Source organism: Leptodactylus fuscus, chromosome 5 (genome assembly GCF_031893055.1).
Source record: "Leptodactylus fuscus isolate aLepFus1 chromosome 5, aLepFus1.hap2, whole genome shotgun sequence".
Classification (NCBI taxonomy): Eukaryota; Metazoa; Chordata; class Amphibia; order Anura; family Leptodactylidae; genus Leptodactylus; species Leptodactylus fuscus.
In genome coordinates, this window is record NC_134269.1 from 207,749,849 (window position 1) to 207,769,808 (window position 19,960).

Below are 19,960 nucleotides of genomic sequence, written 5' to 3' on the forward strand. Positions count from 1 at the left end.
TGTGCTGCATCCTCAGCATCGCATTACATCATCGCCTCCGAGCATCCTGCATCCCTTCTCCCACCCTGGCCCCCCAGGCTAGCCATCACCTGCTGCTGCTCGCCCCCCTGCACCCCTGAGCATGGCAGAGAGTGAGGCAGAGACCCCCAGCACTCCTGTGGAGTTTGAGAGCAAGTACTTTGAGTACAATGGGATCAGGTTACCCCCATTCTGCAGAGGGAAGATGGAGGAGATTGCTGACTTCCCTGTCAGGGAGAATGACATCTGGATTGTTACCTATCCCAAATCAGGTAAATGCAGGAGAGGCTGCAAGGGGTTAACACTGCTGTGCAATAGTCCTAGGCTGCATGAGGGGGGCACAGGGGAGGGGGTGAGCCTGGCATTGGGGGGCAGGGGCTGCTGTATGGGCGTCTGTCTGCACAATGATACATGGAAACTTTCATGGTAAGGGATCTGATGCTGTGATGTGAGGAGATCTGGGGGCACCGGGGGTGGGGGCGCTGTCTGCAGAACAGAACATGGGCAGGAAGGTGCCCCCAGACAGTCTGTGTCATGGCTAACCCCTGCACTGCCGGCGGAAACGCAACGGGCAATATCTGATATATATTATCATGTATCTTACAACGACGTGCAGTTTATTTATATTTATTATTAGTATTATTATTAATAAATCTTTTAGTTTGTAATTTATTAATAATAATAGTAATACATGTAAAATGTTTAAATTGTGTTCTTATTATCATTATTATTATTAATAATAATAAATGAATTATTTTAATTAGCATAATGAGTAAATATATTATTATTATTTGTATTTTTATTTTATTTTTACATTCAATATTATTATTGTTATTATATTTTATTATTATATGTCTTATTTTTATATTATTATTAGTAGTATTATTTTATTTATTTATTAATTATTATTATTTGTATTATTATTAGTAGTAGTATTATATGTCTTATTTTTATATTATTATTATTATTTGTATTATTATTATTTATTATTATTATAGATCTTATTTTTATATTATTATTATTTGTATTATTATTAGTAGTATTATATGTCTTATTTTTATATTATTATTATTAATATTATTATTATTTTTATTATTATTTGTATTATTTTTATTTATTATTATATCTTATTTTTATATTATTTATTATTATTATTATTATTATTATTATTATTATATGTCTTATTTTATATTATTATTTTTATTATTTGTATTATTTTTATTTATTATTATTATTTGTATTATTATTATATCTTATTTTTATTTTATCATTACATTTAATATTTCTTATCATTTCATTTATTCCCCCTCTACGATGTGAGCAGAGACTTAGTAAAGAGCGCTCAATGCGTGACTGATGGGGTCTTCACTAGGACGAGGGTCCTCAGACCCCTGAGGGTGGTCGTGTAAGATCAGTGCTTGGCTATCTCCATCAGTCCTATATGCAGAGCAGGCGCATATTGAGGATGGGAGGCGGGGACGCCCTTACTAGTGATCAGCGGGGGTCCCGGGAATCACAGATTGATCAGCTATTGTATAAATACTAACTTACATTTTTAGTGGGAATACCCCTTTAAGACCTCCTGATCATAGGGGTAGCATAGGGGACACATTGTACCTTTAGGCTAGAGCTAGTTGCCCATTTGACTTGGGTTGCATGATGTCCATTTTTGTGACTAACGTTATTATAACTTTAAAGGGGGGGGGGGTGTTCCAAAAACTTAATTTACGGCGGGGCGCCAATATCTGATCTGTCACCCCGTGCCCTCCGCAGATCAGGTGTCCATAGTGGCCGTAGTGCTCGGGGTTGTGTTACTTCCCCATGTGACCTCATGTTTATTCGTCACGAGGCGGGTCTGTAGCTCAGTCCCATTACAGTGAACGAGACTGAGCTGCAATACCAAGCACGGCCACTATACAATACACAGCACTGTGCAGCACTCATCTGAATGCAATGCTTTCTTCAGATAGATGACGTTTCGGGGTCCCGCATGTCAGACCCCCACCAATCAGATATTGGTGACCTCTCCTAAGGACAATCCCTCCCTATGAGGAATAGGGTTATAGGGCATATCACTAGGACTTGCCATCACTTTGTGATCAGTCCGACCTTTGAGACCCCCACCGATCCTGAACATAAGGGGGCGTAGTTCACCTTCATGGTATTTCTCCTGCACAATGGCTCCGGCTTCCTGATCGGGCAGGGATCTGCACCATGGTCTGTCACACTCCGTCCCCATTCTCAGGTTCCTTGGGGGTGCTAGAAGTCGGACCCCATCAATCATAAAGTGAGTCAGGGATCCCCTTTAATGAAAGGAGAAGCTCTTGCCCTGGAGGACCCGGCCCGTCAACGTATTACATATCGAATGGCTGACGTGTAATACTACATTTCACCAATAGTGGCCGCTGTAAGGAAACAGTACGGCTCTCAATGATATCAACGTTGGCTGCCATTGAGTAATTCATCATTAGGATGGCAAGGCATGCTGGGAGTTGTAGTTCTGATGGAGAACTCTGCTATAGGTGTCATCCAGGCACATATGACTTTATAGTGGTTGATACGTATAGTTTTTGCAAGTCGGTGTGGGTCCTAGTGATGGCCGCCATTCGTTCTCCTAGGCCCAACCACACTATACTGAATTTTCCCTTTGGGAGGACTCGGTAGAAAGTGGCCCATTGTAGTATGTGGCGGTCTAGTGCCACGACAGGTAACCTTGGCTGCCCAACCATCATCAGATCCCATTTACTGATATGGATGGAGATGCAGTACCAGAAACAGCCCATAGACAGAGGTGGCGCTGTTTCTAGAAGAAAGCCGCTATATTGTTCTAATGCTTCTCCTCTTTAGTATGTGCTTTGGTGGCATTTGAGAAATTTCCGGATTATGTAAGTGGATATGAATAAATGATGAGAGATTAAGCATTGCTGAATGTCATGGAGCAGCCGCGCGACCTGCCGTGTCTACCTGAGAAATAAGAGTCCTATAGCAAATGGGCCGGTACTGGAGGACATCGAGGCTCTTCAAAGGGGGTTGTCCAATCCACAGGATTGGGAGTAACGTGCTGATTCATGAGGGTCCCACTGCTGGGTCCTCCATAGATCTTAAGAACTGGAGTGTTTTGTTCCCTACTTTTGAATGGAGTGGCCCCCATTCAAATGAATGGTGTGGCACCCATTCAAATGAATGGAGTGGCACATCCTATCCCGTCCAGACTGGGGTGCAAAACACCCCAATTCTCAGTCCCGGCAGGGATTCCCACTGATCAGCAAGTTACCACCAATCCAGTGGATAGGGGGTAACTTGCTGATTTATTGACCCACAACATGGGGATCTTTGGAGACCAGAAACCCCTTTAATTCTCTTCCTTTTTCTAGGATCTCGCGATCCACATGACACGATCTGCTCTGAATGTTTCCACCAGAGGGGACATTACATAATGGATTTCCAAATTTTACAGGTCGCGTGAAATTTAAGTCGCATTCTGCAACGCTGAATGAACACGGGCACATAATGTCAGGATAGCATTGGGTTAAAGGGGTTGTGTCATGAAGACAAGTCCTGCCCACGTGTCCTACCATGGACTATGGAAACTATAGCGATGGCGGCCCCCCCCGTCCATAGGTCAGAGTAGGCAGACTCCCTCCACCTGCAATGGCCAATGATGAGGCCACCTATAAGAAGCCTAGCTGTTCAGCAGGGGAGCTGTGTTCTGAAAAGGGGTCTAAGGACTGCCCTGTTTTATGACCTTTGTGCCAGCCCCATACTTGTACCATGCTTTATGCAAAGGGGTTTTCGGAGATTGTAAGATTGATGACCTGTACTTAAGATTAGGTCAGCCTTCACTGAGGTACTGTGGCAGCCTTCAGCAGCTGATCTGCGGCGGTCCTGGGTATAGGACCCCTACTGATTAGATAATGATGACCTATCCTAAGGAATTAGGGACTAAAAAAATTACTGATAGTGAACCCAACTTCAAGATAAGACCGAATGATGTGAACAGATCCATAAAGGGGTTTTCCCACCCAAATTTGGGATATTTTATCAGTATGTGATCTGCTGGGGTCTGACACATGATCAGCTGTTCGGCATCTTCTGGGTGCTATAAACTGCTGGGGAACGTGCTGCACCAATATTATACAAGTAATAGGAGCAGCACTGCAGTGCTCCAGGATCGGTGCTCTGCAGTGTATGGGGCTGCTGCACCGCTCCTATTACTTGTATAGTATTGGTGCCGCACGCTCCACTAGCAGGTCCCACCACCCGGAGGCTCCTAGAATAGATGATAAGTGTGGGGTCCTGGGGTCAGATAGGTAATCAGCCATGGCAAAACTACTAGTTCACACTACGTAAATGGCAGCTTATTCTGAACGTAAAACACGTTCAGAATAAGCGGCGTATAAAGCAGTTCCATTCATTTCTATGGGAGCCGGCATGCGAGCGCTCCCCATAGAAATGAATGGGCTGCTTTTTCACTGCGAGCAATCCCATTGAAGTGAATGGGGAGTGCTGGCATGTACGTCTAGCTCTGCTCATGCCGAGCCGTACACGCAAGCACTTCCCATTCACTTCAGTGGGACTGCTCGCAGTGAAAGAAGCAGCCCCTTCATTTCTATGGGGAGCGCTCGTATGCTGGCTCCCATAGAAATGAATGGAACTGCTTTATACGCCGCTTATTCTGAACGTGTTTTACGTTCAGAATAAGCTGCCATTTACGCAGTGTGAACTCACCCTTAGTGGCCCGTATTTATTTATGGATCTCCACTCCTGCCCACAGCCTCCTCTGCTTCCACTCCAACCCTCCAGGGGGCCCTGGGCACCCCATATCTGACAGGTCCTCTGGAGGGCTGAAGGGGAAGTGGAGGCTGCCATGGGCAGGAGTGGGGATCAGTATAGTATTTGTTGGGCGAACCTCTTGAGATTCGTCAGGTGAGATTCAGACCGAACAAGTCCGAAACAAACTGCTACCATTATATTCTGGGGTCTATACTAGGGGGCATTATATTGTATGGAGGGGCCACTGTGTGATATTATACTGTATGGAAGGGCCACTATGGGACATTATACTATTTGGAAGGGCCACTATGGGACATAATACTGTATGGAAGGGCCACTATGGGACATTATACTATTTGGAAGGGCCACTATGGGACATAATACTGTATGGAAGGGCCACTATGGGACATTATACTATTTGGAAGGGCCACTATGGGACATTATACTATGTGGAGGGGCCACTATGAGACATTATACTATGTGGAGGGGCCACTATGGGACATTATACTATGTGGAGGGGCCACTATGGGATATTATATTATGTGGAGGGGCCACTATGGGACATTATACTATGTGGAGGGGCCACTATGGGACATTATACGGGATACAGGCGCTGCTATGTGACATTATATTACTTGGAGGGGTCACTATGAGACATTATACTATTTGAAGGGGCCACTATGGGACATTATACTGTGTGGAGGGGCCACTATGGGACATTATACTACGGTATGTGGAGGGGCCACTATGGGACACTATACTGTGTGGATGCCACTGTGGAGCATTATTCTGTGCTGTGCTGTGTGTGTGTGGGGGGGGGACGACGACATAAGTTTGCTACGTCTATGCTAGTTATGCAAAATTCCATTTGGGGACAGAAAACCCCTTTAAACAAATGCGGCATTATTCCCATTGTTTTTGTGTTCCTGTAGGAACCAGCTTGCTCCAGGAAATAGTGTATTTAGTAAGTCAAGGAGCCGACCCTGATGAGATAGGACTGATGAACATTGATGAGCAGCTGCCTGTCCTCGAGTATCCGCAGCCTGGATTGGATATAATCAAGGTAAGTATATGGGGCTTGGGTATATAGTATATAGTGGTATATATATGGCATATAGTGGGATTATATATCGCTTGGCCTATGCCTGGCCATTGACATTGCTAAACGAAGTAAGGGGGTTGTGCAAAATTAGCAAAACAGCACCACATGTGTCCGCAAGTTGTGTGTGGTTTTACAACTCAGTCCTATTTTTGTCACGCCAAGTTGCAATACCCTACACAACCATTGGACTGGTGTGGCGCCGTTCCTAGTTATGTCTTTCCAGCTGGTGTTAATGGTACGTCTCCTTGTTCTACATATGTTTATAACGTTTGACGTATTTTTGATTTAGGAATTGACATCTCCTAGACTTATAAAAAGTCACCTCCCATACCGATTCCTGCCTACAGACCTGCACAATGGAGAGTCCAAGGTAAGAACCCACCACCACCAAAGTGGAGTACCCCTTTAAAAATACCCAAGATGTCATTAGTTGTAGTCACACAGTCTTTATAATCAGGTTCATATAATTTGTTACAGGTTATCTATATGGCTCGTAATCCCAAAGACTTAGTAGTGTCTTATTACCAGTTCCACCGCTCCCTGAGGACAATGAGCTACAGAGGAACGTTCCAGGAATTCTGCCGAAGGTTCATGAATGACAAATGTGAGAAAAAAGTCTAATCTCACCTCTCCTCTAGCTTGTGTGCTGACTCTCTGTACTCTCCCATAATCATCAGGAAGAGGGTTCCTGAATTGTTGTGCCGGATCATAAAGAGAACTATGCAGCTATACAGTTACAGCTACACAGTCCTCTCTATCCCCTCCCTGCACTCTTCTATCTTTGATTTGGAGCAAATGTTGCTGTTCAAACTAAGACTAAAAATACACAGACTCTCTGTATTCTCCCTGTAATTGTCATGCAAGGTGAATCATAGGGAGAACTGTTATGACTGCACAGTCTTCTCTATCCCCTACCTGTACTCTTCACTCTCTGCAAATTGAAGGAAACCGTTCTGTTCCCATGCAAAATAAAATGGGCAGGCTCTCTGCACTCTTCCCTTAATCATTAGGCAGAGCGTTCCTGACTTGCCCCGCCAGGTAGTCATAGAGTGAATTGTGCAGCTATGCAGTTACAGCTGCACAGTCCTCTCTATTCATTCCCTGCACTCTTCTATCTGTGATTTGGAGCAAAGTCATCTGTCCCCACTAAGCCTAAAACTATGCATACTGCACAGTTCTCTCTATCCACTCTCTACACTCTTGCCTTTATGATTTGAAGCAAACTCTCCCTGCTCCCACTAAGACTAAAAATACACAGACTCCCTGTCTTCTCCCTGTAATTGTCATGCAAAGTGGATAATCAGATCGTAGGGAGAACTCTTAGGACTGCACAGTCCTCTCTATCCCCTCCCTGCACTCTTCTCTCTCTGCAACTTGAAGGAAACCTTTCTGTTCCCATGCAAAATAAAATGGGCAGACTCTCTTCTCTCTCCCCTTAATCATGAGGTAGAGCATTCCTTAATTGTTCTGTAGGATCATAAAGAGTTATAGCTGCACAGTGTTCTCTATCCCTTCCCTGCATTCTTTTCTCTCTGATTAGGAGAAAACTCTTCTTCCCACTGAAACTAAAAGATATGCAGTCTCTCTGCGCTTCTCCTTTAATCGTCATGCATAGCATTTCAGACTTGTCCTGCCAGGTCATAGAGTGAATTGTGCAGCTATGCAGTTACAGCTGCACAGTCCTCTCTATTCGCCCTCATCTCCCTGTGATTTTTTTTTTTTTAACCTTCCTGTTCCCACTCAGTGTAAAATCTTTTCTCACTTCTGCTCCATCTTCAACTCTCTGTGCTCTCTCCTAAATCACCAGGCAAACTGTTCATTGATCTGCCAGATCATAGAGAGCAGGAGCGTAACTACCCGGTTAGCAGCTGCCACATGGCCCGGGACACTAGGGGGCCCGGTGACAGCCGCTACCGCTGCAGATTTTTTTTAAAAAATAGGCTGTTACCTGCTGGTGTAACTCCAGCATGTAATGGGCCCTATTTACTGCAGTGCCGGGGGCTGCCTGAAGATGGAGAGGAGCTGCCTCCTCCACAGTCCATCTTTCAACAGTAGTAAAGCGAGAAATTGCTGCCTTTACTACTGTACCCAAGCAGGGACCGCCCGCTGTCCGGGCCCCTGCTGCCTCCCGGCACTTGCATAGTGACAGCGGGCAGGAGAAACTTCTATCTCCTGCCCACTGTCCCAAGCCCTGTGCCGGCATCTACAGTCCTATGAAAATGTTTGGGCACCCCTATTAATCTTAATCATTTTTAGTTCTAAATATTTTGGTATTTGCAACAGCCATTTCAGTTTGATATATCTAATAACTAATGGACACAGTAATATTTCAGGATTGAAATGAGGTTTATTGTACTAACAGAAAATGTGCAATATGCATTAAACCAAAATTTGACCGGTGCAAAAGTATGGGCACCTCAACAGAAAAGTGACATTAATATTTAGTAGATCCTCCTTTTGCAAAGATAACAGCCTCTAGTCGCTTCCTGTAGCTTTTAATCAGTTCCTGGATCCTGGATAAAGGTATTTTGGACAAACAATTCAAGTTCAGTTAAGTTTGATGGTCGCCGAGCATGGACAGCCCGCTTCAAATCATCCCACAGATGTTCAATGATATTCAGGTCTGGGGACTGGGATGGCCATTCCAGAACATTGTAATTGTTCCTCTGCATGAATGCCTGAGGATTTGGAGCGGTGTTTTGGATCATTGTCTTGCTGAAATATCCATCCCCGGCGTAACTTCAACTTCGTCACTGATTCTTGAACGTTATTCTCAAGAATCTGCTGATACTGAGTGGAATCCATGCGACTCTCAACTTTAACAAGATTCCCGATGCCGGCATTGGCCACACAGCCCCAAAGCATGATGGAACCTCCACCAAATTTTACAGTGGGTAGCAAGTGTTTTTCTTGCAATGCTGTTTCTTTTTGGACGCCATGCATAACGCCTTTTTTTATAACCAAACAACTCAATTTTTGTTTCCAAAATGAAGCTGCCTTGTCCAAATGTGCTTTTTCATACCTCAGGCAACTCTATTTGTGGCGTACGTGCAGAAACGGCTTCTTTCTCATCACTCTCCCATACAGCTTCTATTTGTGCAAAGTGCGCTGTATAGTTGACCGATGCACAGTGACACCATCTGCAGCAAGATGATGCTGCAGCTCTTTGGAGGTGGTCTGTGGATTGTCCTTGACTGTTCTCACCATTCTTCTTCTCTGCCTTTCTGATATTTTTCTTGGCCTGCCACTTCTGGGCTTAACAAGAACTGTCCCTGTGGTCTTCCATTTCCTTACTATGTTCCTCACAGTGGAAACTGACAGGTTAAATCTCTGAGACAACGTTTTGTATCCTTCCCCTGAACAACTATGTTGAACAATCTTTGTTTTCAGATCATTTGAGAGCGGGCTGTCCATGTTCGGCGACCATCAAACTTAACTGAACTTGAATTGTTTTGTAGAAAGAAATGGTCCAAAATACCTTCATCCAGGATCCAGGAACTGATTAAAAGCTACAGGAAGCGACTAGAGGCTGTTATCTCTTTAAAAGGGCGATGCCCATACTTTTGCATCGGTCAAATTTTGGTTTAATGCATATTGCACATTTTCTGTTAGTACAATAAACCTCATTTCAATCCTGAAATATTACTGTGTCCATCAGTTATTAGATATATCAAACTGAAATGGCTGCTGCAAACACCAAAATATTTAGAACTAAAAATGATTAAGATTAATAGGGGTGCCCAAACTTTTTCATAGGACTGTATACTAGTAGATTGAAGGACCTGAGACATGATGTCATCAAAGGTCCCTTAATCTACTAACATAGACTCAGTGTCTTTTGTGGGCGGAGCTTCCCGAATTGTATAGGTCAGTGTACAATGGGGGGAATGGGTTATAGGCTGTGAGGAAGAGGGGTACATGGGGGTGCAGGCTGTGTGTGAGAAAGTCTGCACCCCCATTCCTTCCTTTCTCACATACAGCCTGCACACCTATGTACCCCTCCTACTCACAGTCTGCACCCCCCATTCCTTCCTTTCTCACATACAGCCTGCACACCTATGTACCCCTCCTACTCACAGTCTGCACCCCCCATTCTGTCCTATGTGAGCAAGAAGGGTACATGGGCATGCAGGCTGTGTGTGAGCAAGAGGGGTACATGGGGGTGCAGGCTGTATGTGAGAAAGAAGGGGGAATGAGGGTGTAGGCTGTGGGTGAGCAAGAGTGTGGTGGAATGGGGGGTTCCCCCTCCAGATCACCCTCTTGCTCGCACACAGCTTGCACCCCCATTTCCCGTCTTGCTTATACACACCCTGCACCCCACATCACCCTCTTATTCACAAACAGCCTGCACGCCCATGTACCCCTCTTGAAGGGGGCCCCATGTCAAAAGTTCGCCACGGGGCCCCGCCATTGCTAGTTACGCCACTGATAGAGAGAACTGTGCAGCTATACAGTTACAGCTGCACAGTCTTTGTCCAAGGGATCGGTCTGCTTTAACATTCAGAGACGCAGCATGTTGCAGTTCTCACAATTTCTTACATGACTGATGAATAATGGACCTTACCCTCTTACATGCCATTGAATATTCTTGACTCTTTCCTTGTCCAGTGGGTTATGGTTCATGGTTTGACCACGTCCAAGAATTCTGGGATCACCGTTTGGACTCGAATGTACTATTTCTGAAGTATGAAGATATGCACAAGGTAAGGCTGGGTTATGGGCCTTCCATGGTCCTGCCCTGTCACACTATTATTGCACGGCCAAAGTTTCCCCCACTGAGCGGCTTATAATAGTGTTACATTACGGTATATACCTGTGTATACAGTTTATGCCTGTCTTACCAGGACCTCGGCACAATGGTGGAGCAGCTGGTGAGATTCCTGGGTGTGTCCTATGATAAAGCTCAGTTGGAGTCTACAGTAGAACATTGCCACCAGCTCATCGACCAATGCTGCAACGCAGAGGCACTTCCTATCGGCAGAGGTGAGTATACAGCAGCTAAAGCTCTACCACCTGTGTATACCCTTCTAAGATCTAGCGGGAACACAATTTTACAGTTTGAATCAAAATATAATAGTCATTCAAAAATATTTTGCTTTTGAGACATCATATGTTATTCTCCAATCACATCCAAAGCTGCATCAAAAGTTCAAGATCAACCTATGAAGTCTTACAGTATATCTACAGTATACCTATGAAGTCTTACAGTATACCAGTCACTGTACAGCTACATCCCCACAATGCAATACAACAACATACATTCAGTGTTACTCAGCATGGAATATCTCTATGTAACACGCAGCAAAATTAGTATTCTAGGTTCATATTATACACTGTATTTATGCAAGCAAGACAAAAGGTACAGGTACTAGACAAGATTACAGGTACTAGACATGGGTACAGGTACTAGAGATGGGTACAGGTACAAGACATTGGTACAGATACTAGACATGGGTACAGGTACTAGACATGGGTACAGGTACTAGAGATGGGTACAGGTACTAGAGATGGGTACAGGTACTAGACATGGGTACAGGTACTAGAGATGGATACAGGTACAAGACATTGGTACAGGTACTAGACATGGGTACAGGTACAAGATATGGGTACAGGTATAGGACATGGGTACAGACACTAGACAAGATTACAGGTACTAGACATGGGTACAGGTACTAGACATGGGTACAGGTACTAGAGATGGGTACAGGTACTAGACATGGGTACAGGTACTAGAGATGGATACAGGTACAAGACATTGGTACAGGTACTAGACATGGGTACAGGTACAAGATATGGGTACAGGTATAGGACATGGGTACAGACACTAGACAAGATTACAGGTACTAGACATGGGTACAGGTACTAGACATGGGTACAGGTACTAGAGATGGGTACAGGTACTAGACATGGGTACAGGTACTAGAGATGGATACAGGTACAAGACATTGGTACAGGTACTAGACATGGGTACAGGTACAAGATATGGGTACAGGTATAGGACATGGGTACAGACACTAGACAAGATTACAGGTACTAGACAAGATTACAGGTACTAGACATGGGTACAGGTACTAGACATGGGTACAGGTACTAGAGATGGGTACAGGTACTAGACATGGGTACAGGTACTAGAGATGGATACAGGTACAAGACATTGGTACAGGTACTAGACATGGGTACAGGTACAAGATATGGGTACAGGTATAGGACATGGGTACAGGTACTAGACATGGGTACAGGTACTAGAGATGGGTACAGGTACTAGACATGGGTACAGGTACTAGAGATGGGTACAGGTACTAGACATGGGTACAGGTACTAGACATGGGTACAGGTACTAGAGATGGATACAGGTACAAGACATTGGTACAGGTACTAGACATGGGTACAGGTACAAGATATGGGTACAGGTATAGGACATGGGTACAGGTACTAGACAAGATTACAGGTACTAGACAAGATTACAGGTACTAGACATGGGTACAGGTACTAGAGATGGGTACAGGTACTAGAGATGGGTACAGGTACTAGACATGGGTACAGGTACTAGAGATGGATACAGGTACAAGACATTGGTACAGGTACTAGACATGGGTACAGGTACAAGATATGGGTACAGGTATAGGACATGGGTACAGGTACTAGACAAGATTACAGGTACTAGACAAGATTACAGGTACTAGACATGGGTACAGGTACTAGACATGGGTACAGGTACTAGAGATGGGTACAGGTACTAGAGATGGGTACAGGTACTAGACAAGATTACAGGTACTAGACATGGGTACAGGTACTAAACAAGATTACAGGTACTAGACATGGGTACAGGTACTAGACATGGGTACAGGTGCACGATATGGGTACAGGTGCACAATATGGGTACAGGTACTAGACAAGATTACAGGTACTAGACATGGGTACAGGTACTAGACAAGATTACAGGTACTAGACATGGGTACAGGTACTAGACAAGATTACAGGTACTAGACATGGGTACAGGTGCACGATATGGGTACAGGTACTAGACATGGGTACAAGTACAACACAAGAGTACAGGTACTAGGTATGAGTACAAGACAAGGGTACAGGTACAAGATAAGTGTAAAGGCACTAGATATAGGTACAGGTATAATACATAGGCACAGGAACTAGACATGGATATAAGTGTACAGGACCTGGACATGAACAAAAATATAAAACAAAGGTACAAGTACAAGACAATGGTACAGATATGAGACATAAGTACAAGATAAGGGTACAGGTGCTAGATATGAGCTCAAATATAAGCCAAAGGTGCAAGTACTAGACATGGGTACAAGTATAAGGGTATGGGTTCTAAGCATGGGTACAAGACAAGGGTACAGGTACTAGATATGAGCTCAAATATAAGCCAAAGGTACAAGTACTAGACATGGGTACAAGTACAAGGATACAGGTTCTAAGCATAAGTACAAGACAAGGCTACAGGTGCTAGACATGGGTAGTTGCATCAGAATTATGACATTTGCTCTCTACGTGACTACTACAATGACCACATTGCAAAGCTAAGAAGAAACGCTGCAGTGTTTCTTTAAGAATAAAAAAAACTGCTTTTTTCCAGAAAGAGCGCCACTCTTGTCCATGGGTTGTGCTTGGTATTGCCCCATTCAAAGGAATAGGCTGATCTGCAATACAAGGAACAACCTTTGAAAAAAGTGTGGCGCTATGTCTGGAATAAAACAGTCATGTCATTGTATTCCCTTTCATTGTGTGCATGTTATTAGCGTTTATGTAAATCTGATGCTGATGTCATTCATGTTTTTTATGTCAAGCTTTATTTATGCATCATCTTTCCGTTTCTTTTGCGGTGTGAATATGGTCTTATTTTTCAGTTCTGTTGTGCTTTCTTTTAGCCCTTTGGTTATTTTCGTTCTGAAGCTTCTTCATTAGCTTGTTTTGCATGCTTCCCAGTTACAGGAACAGCGGGCGTCAGGTGGGTTTCTCATCCATAATGCAGGGCAGGTTCGCTGCCTCTACCGTCATATTTAAAGGCAAACATCACCTTTCCTTAGCAGATTGCACATCATATTGTTGTAATATAGGTCGGCACCCCCACTGATCAGCTGTTTGATGAGCACTGTAGCCTCTTCACTAAAAACCAAGCACAGCGCCGTCCATTGTATAGTGGCTATGTTTGGTATTGAAGCTCAGCCCCACTCTTGTGAATGTGATTGAGCTACACAGGCTTCGAGCAGCTGATCTGTGTGGGTCCCGGCTAATGGACCCTTGCCAATCAGATATTGCTAACATCCTAAAGATATGCCATCCATCTAACTTCTAGAAATCCCTTTAATAAGAGGGGCTTATAAAAAGCAGATTTTACTAAATGCTGACTTACTATTGTGAATCTCAGTCCTATCATGTCTCACTATGCTCATACACGTCAGATGCAAACCGTGGATGGGTGTGGCGCTGTTTTGAAAAGAAAGCAGCTATATTTTCTACTCCTGTACGACCCCTATAAAGAGGACCTTTCACCACCTCCACGTCATTCAATAGGCGCTGCTCCACCGATTCCAGCACAGTTGGAATTTTTTCTCTAGCCCCAACCGTTCCTGAGTAATCTGTGTTGTTAGTTTCACATAGTTCAGGTGGGCGGTCCTAGACTACAGCAAACAGCTTGGCACCGCCCACCTAACCGTAGTAGAGCCTAATTTTTACAAACTAACAGCAGTGATTGCTCAGGAACGGTAGGGGCTAGAGAAAAAGTTCCAACTGCGTCGGAATCAGTGGAGCGGCCGCTATTGAAGTCTGCAAAAAGTTGACGATGCTTGAGGTGGTGAACGGTCCCCTTTAAATCCAATTCAACTCTTTGTCTCACAGACTATCTTTAGTACAACGGCCCAATCCGTGCTCATTCTGCCCCCTGTGGTCAAGGATGAATATAGTAGGGAGAATTGTCATATTTGACTGGAATTTTTAACCCTTTGCTCTTTCTCTTCAGGAAGGATCGGCCTATGGAAAGATATTTTCACCGTTTCGATGAATGACAAATTCGACCTGGTGTATAAGCAGAGGATGGGGAAGTCTGATCTGACCTTTGACTTCAGCTTATAGGAAACGCATGCATTATTCCCCATGTATTAGCTAGATGAGCTTACGGCCTCTGTTTACACCTGCTGCACAATATACTGTTCCCGGGCCGCCGCCGTCACTGCCTATCTCAGTATTTCATTGCTTATATCCCCTTCTATTCTATGGAGCAGTGACTGCTGACACGTCAGGTGCCGAGTAAACCTATCAGAGCATGGTCGGCGCTGGGTACAGACCAGGAGCCACTGTCCGGCTGTGACGAAACGTATGAATTCTGTCTATGGGTCCTATGAGGCACTGGGGGTGCGCCCTCTCTTATCTCTTCCTCTTTGTGGAGTTCATAGTTCAATGTATTTTCTAGCGCTTTTCAATGGAGATTATTGTCAGAATCTTTGATAAATCAGATCATGGAGCGGACGGACGGCGGGTCAGCCGGCGTTGAATGCTGTGTGTGAAACGCATCTCAGGGCTTTGTTGTCGCATTGGTTGTATGGTTTGTGTCATCATTCTATATAAATAAAATCTCAATCTTATATATCAGCTCGGAGTCTCGGGGGGGGGGGGGGGGGTTGTCGGGAATACAGACTGAATGCCCTGGTGCCAAGAATATCTGGGGCTGTGAGTGTCCAAATCTCTAATTCTCTTTTTGGCCCATGTGTAAACCGTAGTGGTCCCCGCCATAGTTGTTGCCCAGAACTTTTTCAGAATTGGAGAGTAGACTAGGATAGCATACCTCCCAACTATATGTGCCGTGGCAAATTTAACCCCACACACTTCCACATTGACCCTGCCCATTTCCATAATGCCCCTAAAGTCACCCTAACATGGTATGACACATCCAGGTGCCCCCATAGCATAATATCCCTCTCCCAATGTTCTGAAAGGTTCATGACCTCCTCCATTTTAATGTCCCCCTTCAGCTGCCCCTACAGTATAACTATCCCCTTCATTTGCCCCCAGTTTAATGTCCCCCTCCAGCTGACCCCACTGTATAATTTCCCCCACCAATTGCCCCACAGTTTAATGTCCCTCTTCAGTTGCCCCCAGTTTAATGTCCCCCTTCAGCAACCCCCACAGTATAATTTTCCCTTCCAGTTTCCCTCAGTTTAATGCCCCACTTCATCTATCCTCACAGAATAATTTCCCCCTCCAGTTACCCCCAGTTTAATGTCGCCCTCCAGCTGCCCCTATTGTATACAACTCATCTGTGTCCGGAGAGGATGCAGATGAGTTGGAGTCAGGACATACATCCCATCCAGCCGACTGAGACAGGTCATGGAGTCCTGGACCGTCGTGAGGAATGGGATAACCCTGGCAGCTACAGATGGGCGAACCTTATGAAATCCATTTTCAGGATTTCCCTTCATAATAAGCAGAAGCCCCGGGGAGGTGCAGTAAAATAATATAGACTTATACTCACCTTCCTTCACCCCTCCTGGGCTCCCTTGTGGCATCCGGCACTCTCTTGGGATCCTCTTCCAATCTCCTGGCTGATGTCATGCACCACAGAGGGCCTCAGAGTTAAATGGGGGGCACCAATGTCATAATGCTTCAATAGGATGGGGCATCAGCAGTCACCTGGGGTGTGTGACATCAGCGAAGAGGGAACGCAAGAGAGCTCAGGTAAGGTATCTCTCTTTAGTATATGGGCCTCCATGTATTATATTGTGGGATCTGAGTATAATAGTAATTTGTGGGTGACGAACTCATTGTCATTGCCATCATTGTTGTCACAAAGCAACTTACTGCGCAGCTCACCCTGCAAACGAGCCCTCACACAGCTTTATAGATGAAAAAAAAAAATCTGGATGTGTAAATATGGGGCCCCCAAGCAATTTTTTTTTTCTTTTTTAAAAAAAGGTTTTAGGACAATGTCACTCGGAGGAATTTCAGTGGGTCAAATTCCTCTCCAAAGGCTGACCCTACAGAAGCCTACAAGTAAGGGGGCAATGCACTATGTGGGGCTCTAGAGGGGACATTATAATTTGTGGGGACATTAAGGAGGATATTATGCTAAATGGGGCATTAAGGAGGACATTATACTGTGTGGGGACACTAAGGAGGACATTATACTGTGTGGGGACACTAAGGAGGACATTATACTGTGTGGGGACACTAAGGAGGACATTATACTGTGTGGGGACACTAAGGAGGACATTATACTGTGTGGGGACACTAAGGAGGACATTATACTGTGTGGGGACACTAAGGAGGACATTATACTGTGTGGGGACACTAAGGAGGGCATTATACTGTGTGGGGACACTAAGGAGGGCATTATACTGTGTGGGGACACTAAGGACGACATTATACTGTGTGGGGACACTAAGGAGGACATTATACTGTGTGGGGACACTAAGGAGGGCATTATACTGTGTGGGGACACTAAGGAGGGCATTATACTGTGTGGGGACACTAAGGAGGATATTATACTGTGTGGGGACACTAAGGGGGGCATTATACTGTGTGGGGACACTAAGGAAGACATTATACTGTGTGGGGACACTAAGGAGGGCATTATACTGTATGGGGACACTAAGGAGGACATTATACTGTGTGGGGACACTAAGGAGGGCATTATACTGTGTGGAGACACTAAGGAGGGCATTATACTGTGTGGGGACACTAAGGAGGACATTATACTGTGTGGGGACACTAAGGAGGACATTATACTGTGTGGAGACACTAAGGAGGGCATTATACTGTGATGGGGACACTAAGGAGGACATTATACTGTGTGGGGACACAAAGGAGGACATTATACTGTGTGGAGACACTAAGGAGGGCATTATACTGTGATGGGGACACTAAGGAGGGCATTATACTGTGTGGAGACACTAAGGAGGGCATTATACTGTGTGGGGACACTAAGGAGGGCATTATACTGTGTGGGGACACTAAGGAGGACATTATACTGTGTGGGGACACTAAGGAGGGCATTATACTGTGTGGGGACACTAAGGAGGGCATTATACTGTGTGGGGACACTAAGGAGGACATTATACTGTGTGGGGACACTAAGGACGACATTATACTGTGTGGGGACACTAAGGAGGACATTATACTGTGTGGGGACACTAAGGAGGGCATTATACTGTGTGGGGACACTAAGGAGGGCATTATACTGTGTGGGGACACTAAGGAGGATATTATACTGTGTGGGGACACTAAGGGGGGCATTATACTGTGTGGGGACACTAAGGAAGACATTATACTGTGTGGGGACACTAAGGAGGGCATTATACTGTATGGGGACACTAAGGAGGACATTATACTGTGTGGGGACACTAAGGAGGGCATTATACTGTGTGGAGACACTAAGGAGGGCATTATACTGTGTGGGGACACTAAGGAGGACATTATTCTCTGTGGGGACACTAAGGAGGACATTATACTGTGTGGAGACACTAAGGAGGGCATTATACTGTGATGGGGACACTAAGGAGGACATTATACTGTGTGGGGACACAAAGGAGGACATTATACTGTGTGGAGACACTAAGGAGGGCATTATACTGTGATGGGGACACTAAGGAGGGCATTATACTGTGTGGAGACACTAAGGAGGGCATTATACTGTGTGGGGACACTAAGGAGGGCATTATACTGTGTGGGGACACTAAGGAGGACATTATACTGTGTGGGGACACTAAGGAAGACATTATACTGTGTGGGGACACTAAGGAGGGCATTATACTGTGTGGGGACACTAAGGAGGACATTATACTGTGTGGGGACACTAAGGAGGGCATTATACTGTGTGGGGACACTAAGGAGGGCATTATACTGTGTGGGGACACTAAGGAGGACATTATACTGTGTGGGGACACTAAGGAGGGCATTATACTGTGTGGGGACACTAAGGAGGACATTATACTGTGTGGGGACACTAAGGAGGGCATTATACTGTGTGGGGACACTAAGGAGGGCATTATACTGTGTGGGGACACTAAGGAGGGCATTATACTGTGTGGGGACACTAAGGAGGACATTATACTGTGTGGGGACACTAAGGAGGGCATTATACTGTGTGGGGACACTAAGGAGGACATTATACTGTGTGGGGACACTAAGGAGGGCATTATACTGTGTGGGGACACTAAGGAGGGCATTATACTGTGTGGGGACACTAAGGAGGACATTATACTGTGTGGGGACACTAAGGAGGACATTATACTGTGTGGGGACACTAAGGAGGGCATTATACTGTGTGGGGACACTAAGGAGGGCATTATACTGTGTGGGGACACTAAGGAGGACATTATACTGTGTGGGGACACTAAGGAAGACATACTGTGTGGGGACACTAAGGAGGGCATTATACTGTGTGGGGACACTAAGGAGGGCATTATACTGTGTGGGGACACTAAGGAGGACATTATACTGTGTGGGGACACTAAGGAGGACATTATACTGTGTGGGGACACTAAGGAAGACATTATACTGTGTGGGGACACTAAGGAGGGCATTATACTGTGTGGGGACACTAAGGAGGACATTATACTGTGTGGGGACACTAAGGAGGGCATTATACTGTGTGGGGACACTAAGGAGGGCATTATACTGTGTGGGGACACTAAGGAGGGCATTATACTGTGTGGGGACACTAAGGAGGGCATTATACTGTGTGGGGACACTAAGGAGGACATTATACTGTGTGGGGACACTAAGGAAGACATTTTACTGTGTGGGGACACTAAGGAGGGCATTATACTGTGTGGGGACACTAAGGAGGACATTATACTGTGTGGGGACACTAAGGAGGGCATTATACTGTGTGGGGACACTAAGGAGGACATTATACTGTGTGGGGACACTAAGGAGGGCATTATACTGTGTGGGGACACTAAGGAGGGCATTATACTGTGTGGGGACACTAAGGAGGACATTATACTGTGTGGGGACACTAAGGAAGACATACTGTGTGGGGACACTAAGGAGGGCATTATACTGTGTGGGGACACTAAGGAGGGCATTATACTGTGTGGGGACACT

General features: G+C 45.0%; 1 protein-coding gene across 1 annotated transcript; it reads left to right on the forward strand.

Annotated features, from left to right (window-relative positions):
* Positions 1-15,505, forward strand: SULT4A1 (sulfotransferase family 4A member 1). The gene is made up of 7 exons (XM_075275112.1): positions 1-290; positions 5,724-5,854; positions 6,183-6,263; positions 6,371-6,497; positions 10,502-10,596; positions 10,738-10,876; positions 14,877-15,505. The coding sequence occupies exons 1-7, from the start codon at positions 122-124 to the stop codon at positions 14,987-14,989; spliced, it is 855 nt and encodes a 284-aa protein (XP_075131213.1). The 5' UTR covers positions 1-121; the 3' UTR covers positions 14,990-15,505.
* Positions 15,506-19,960: the final 4,455 nt, after the last annotated feature.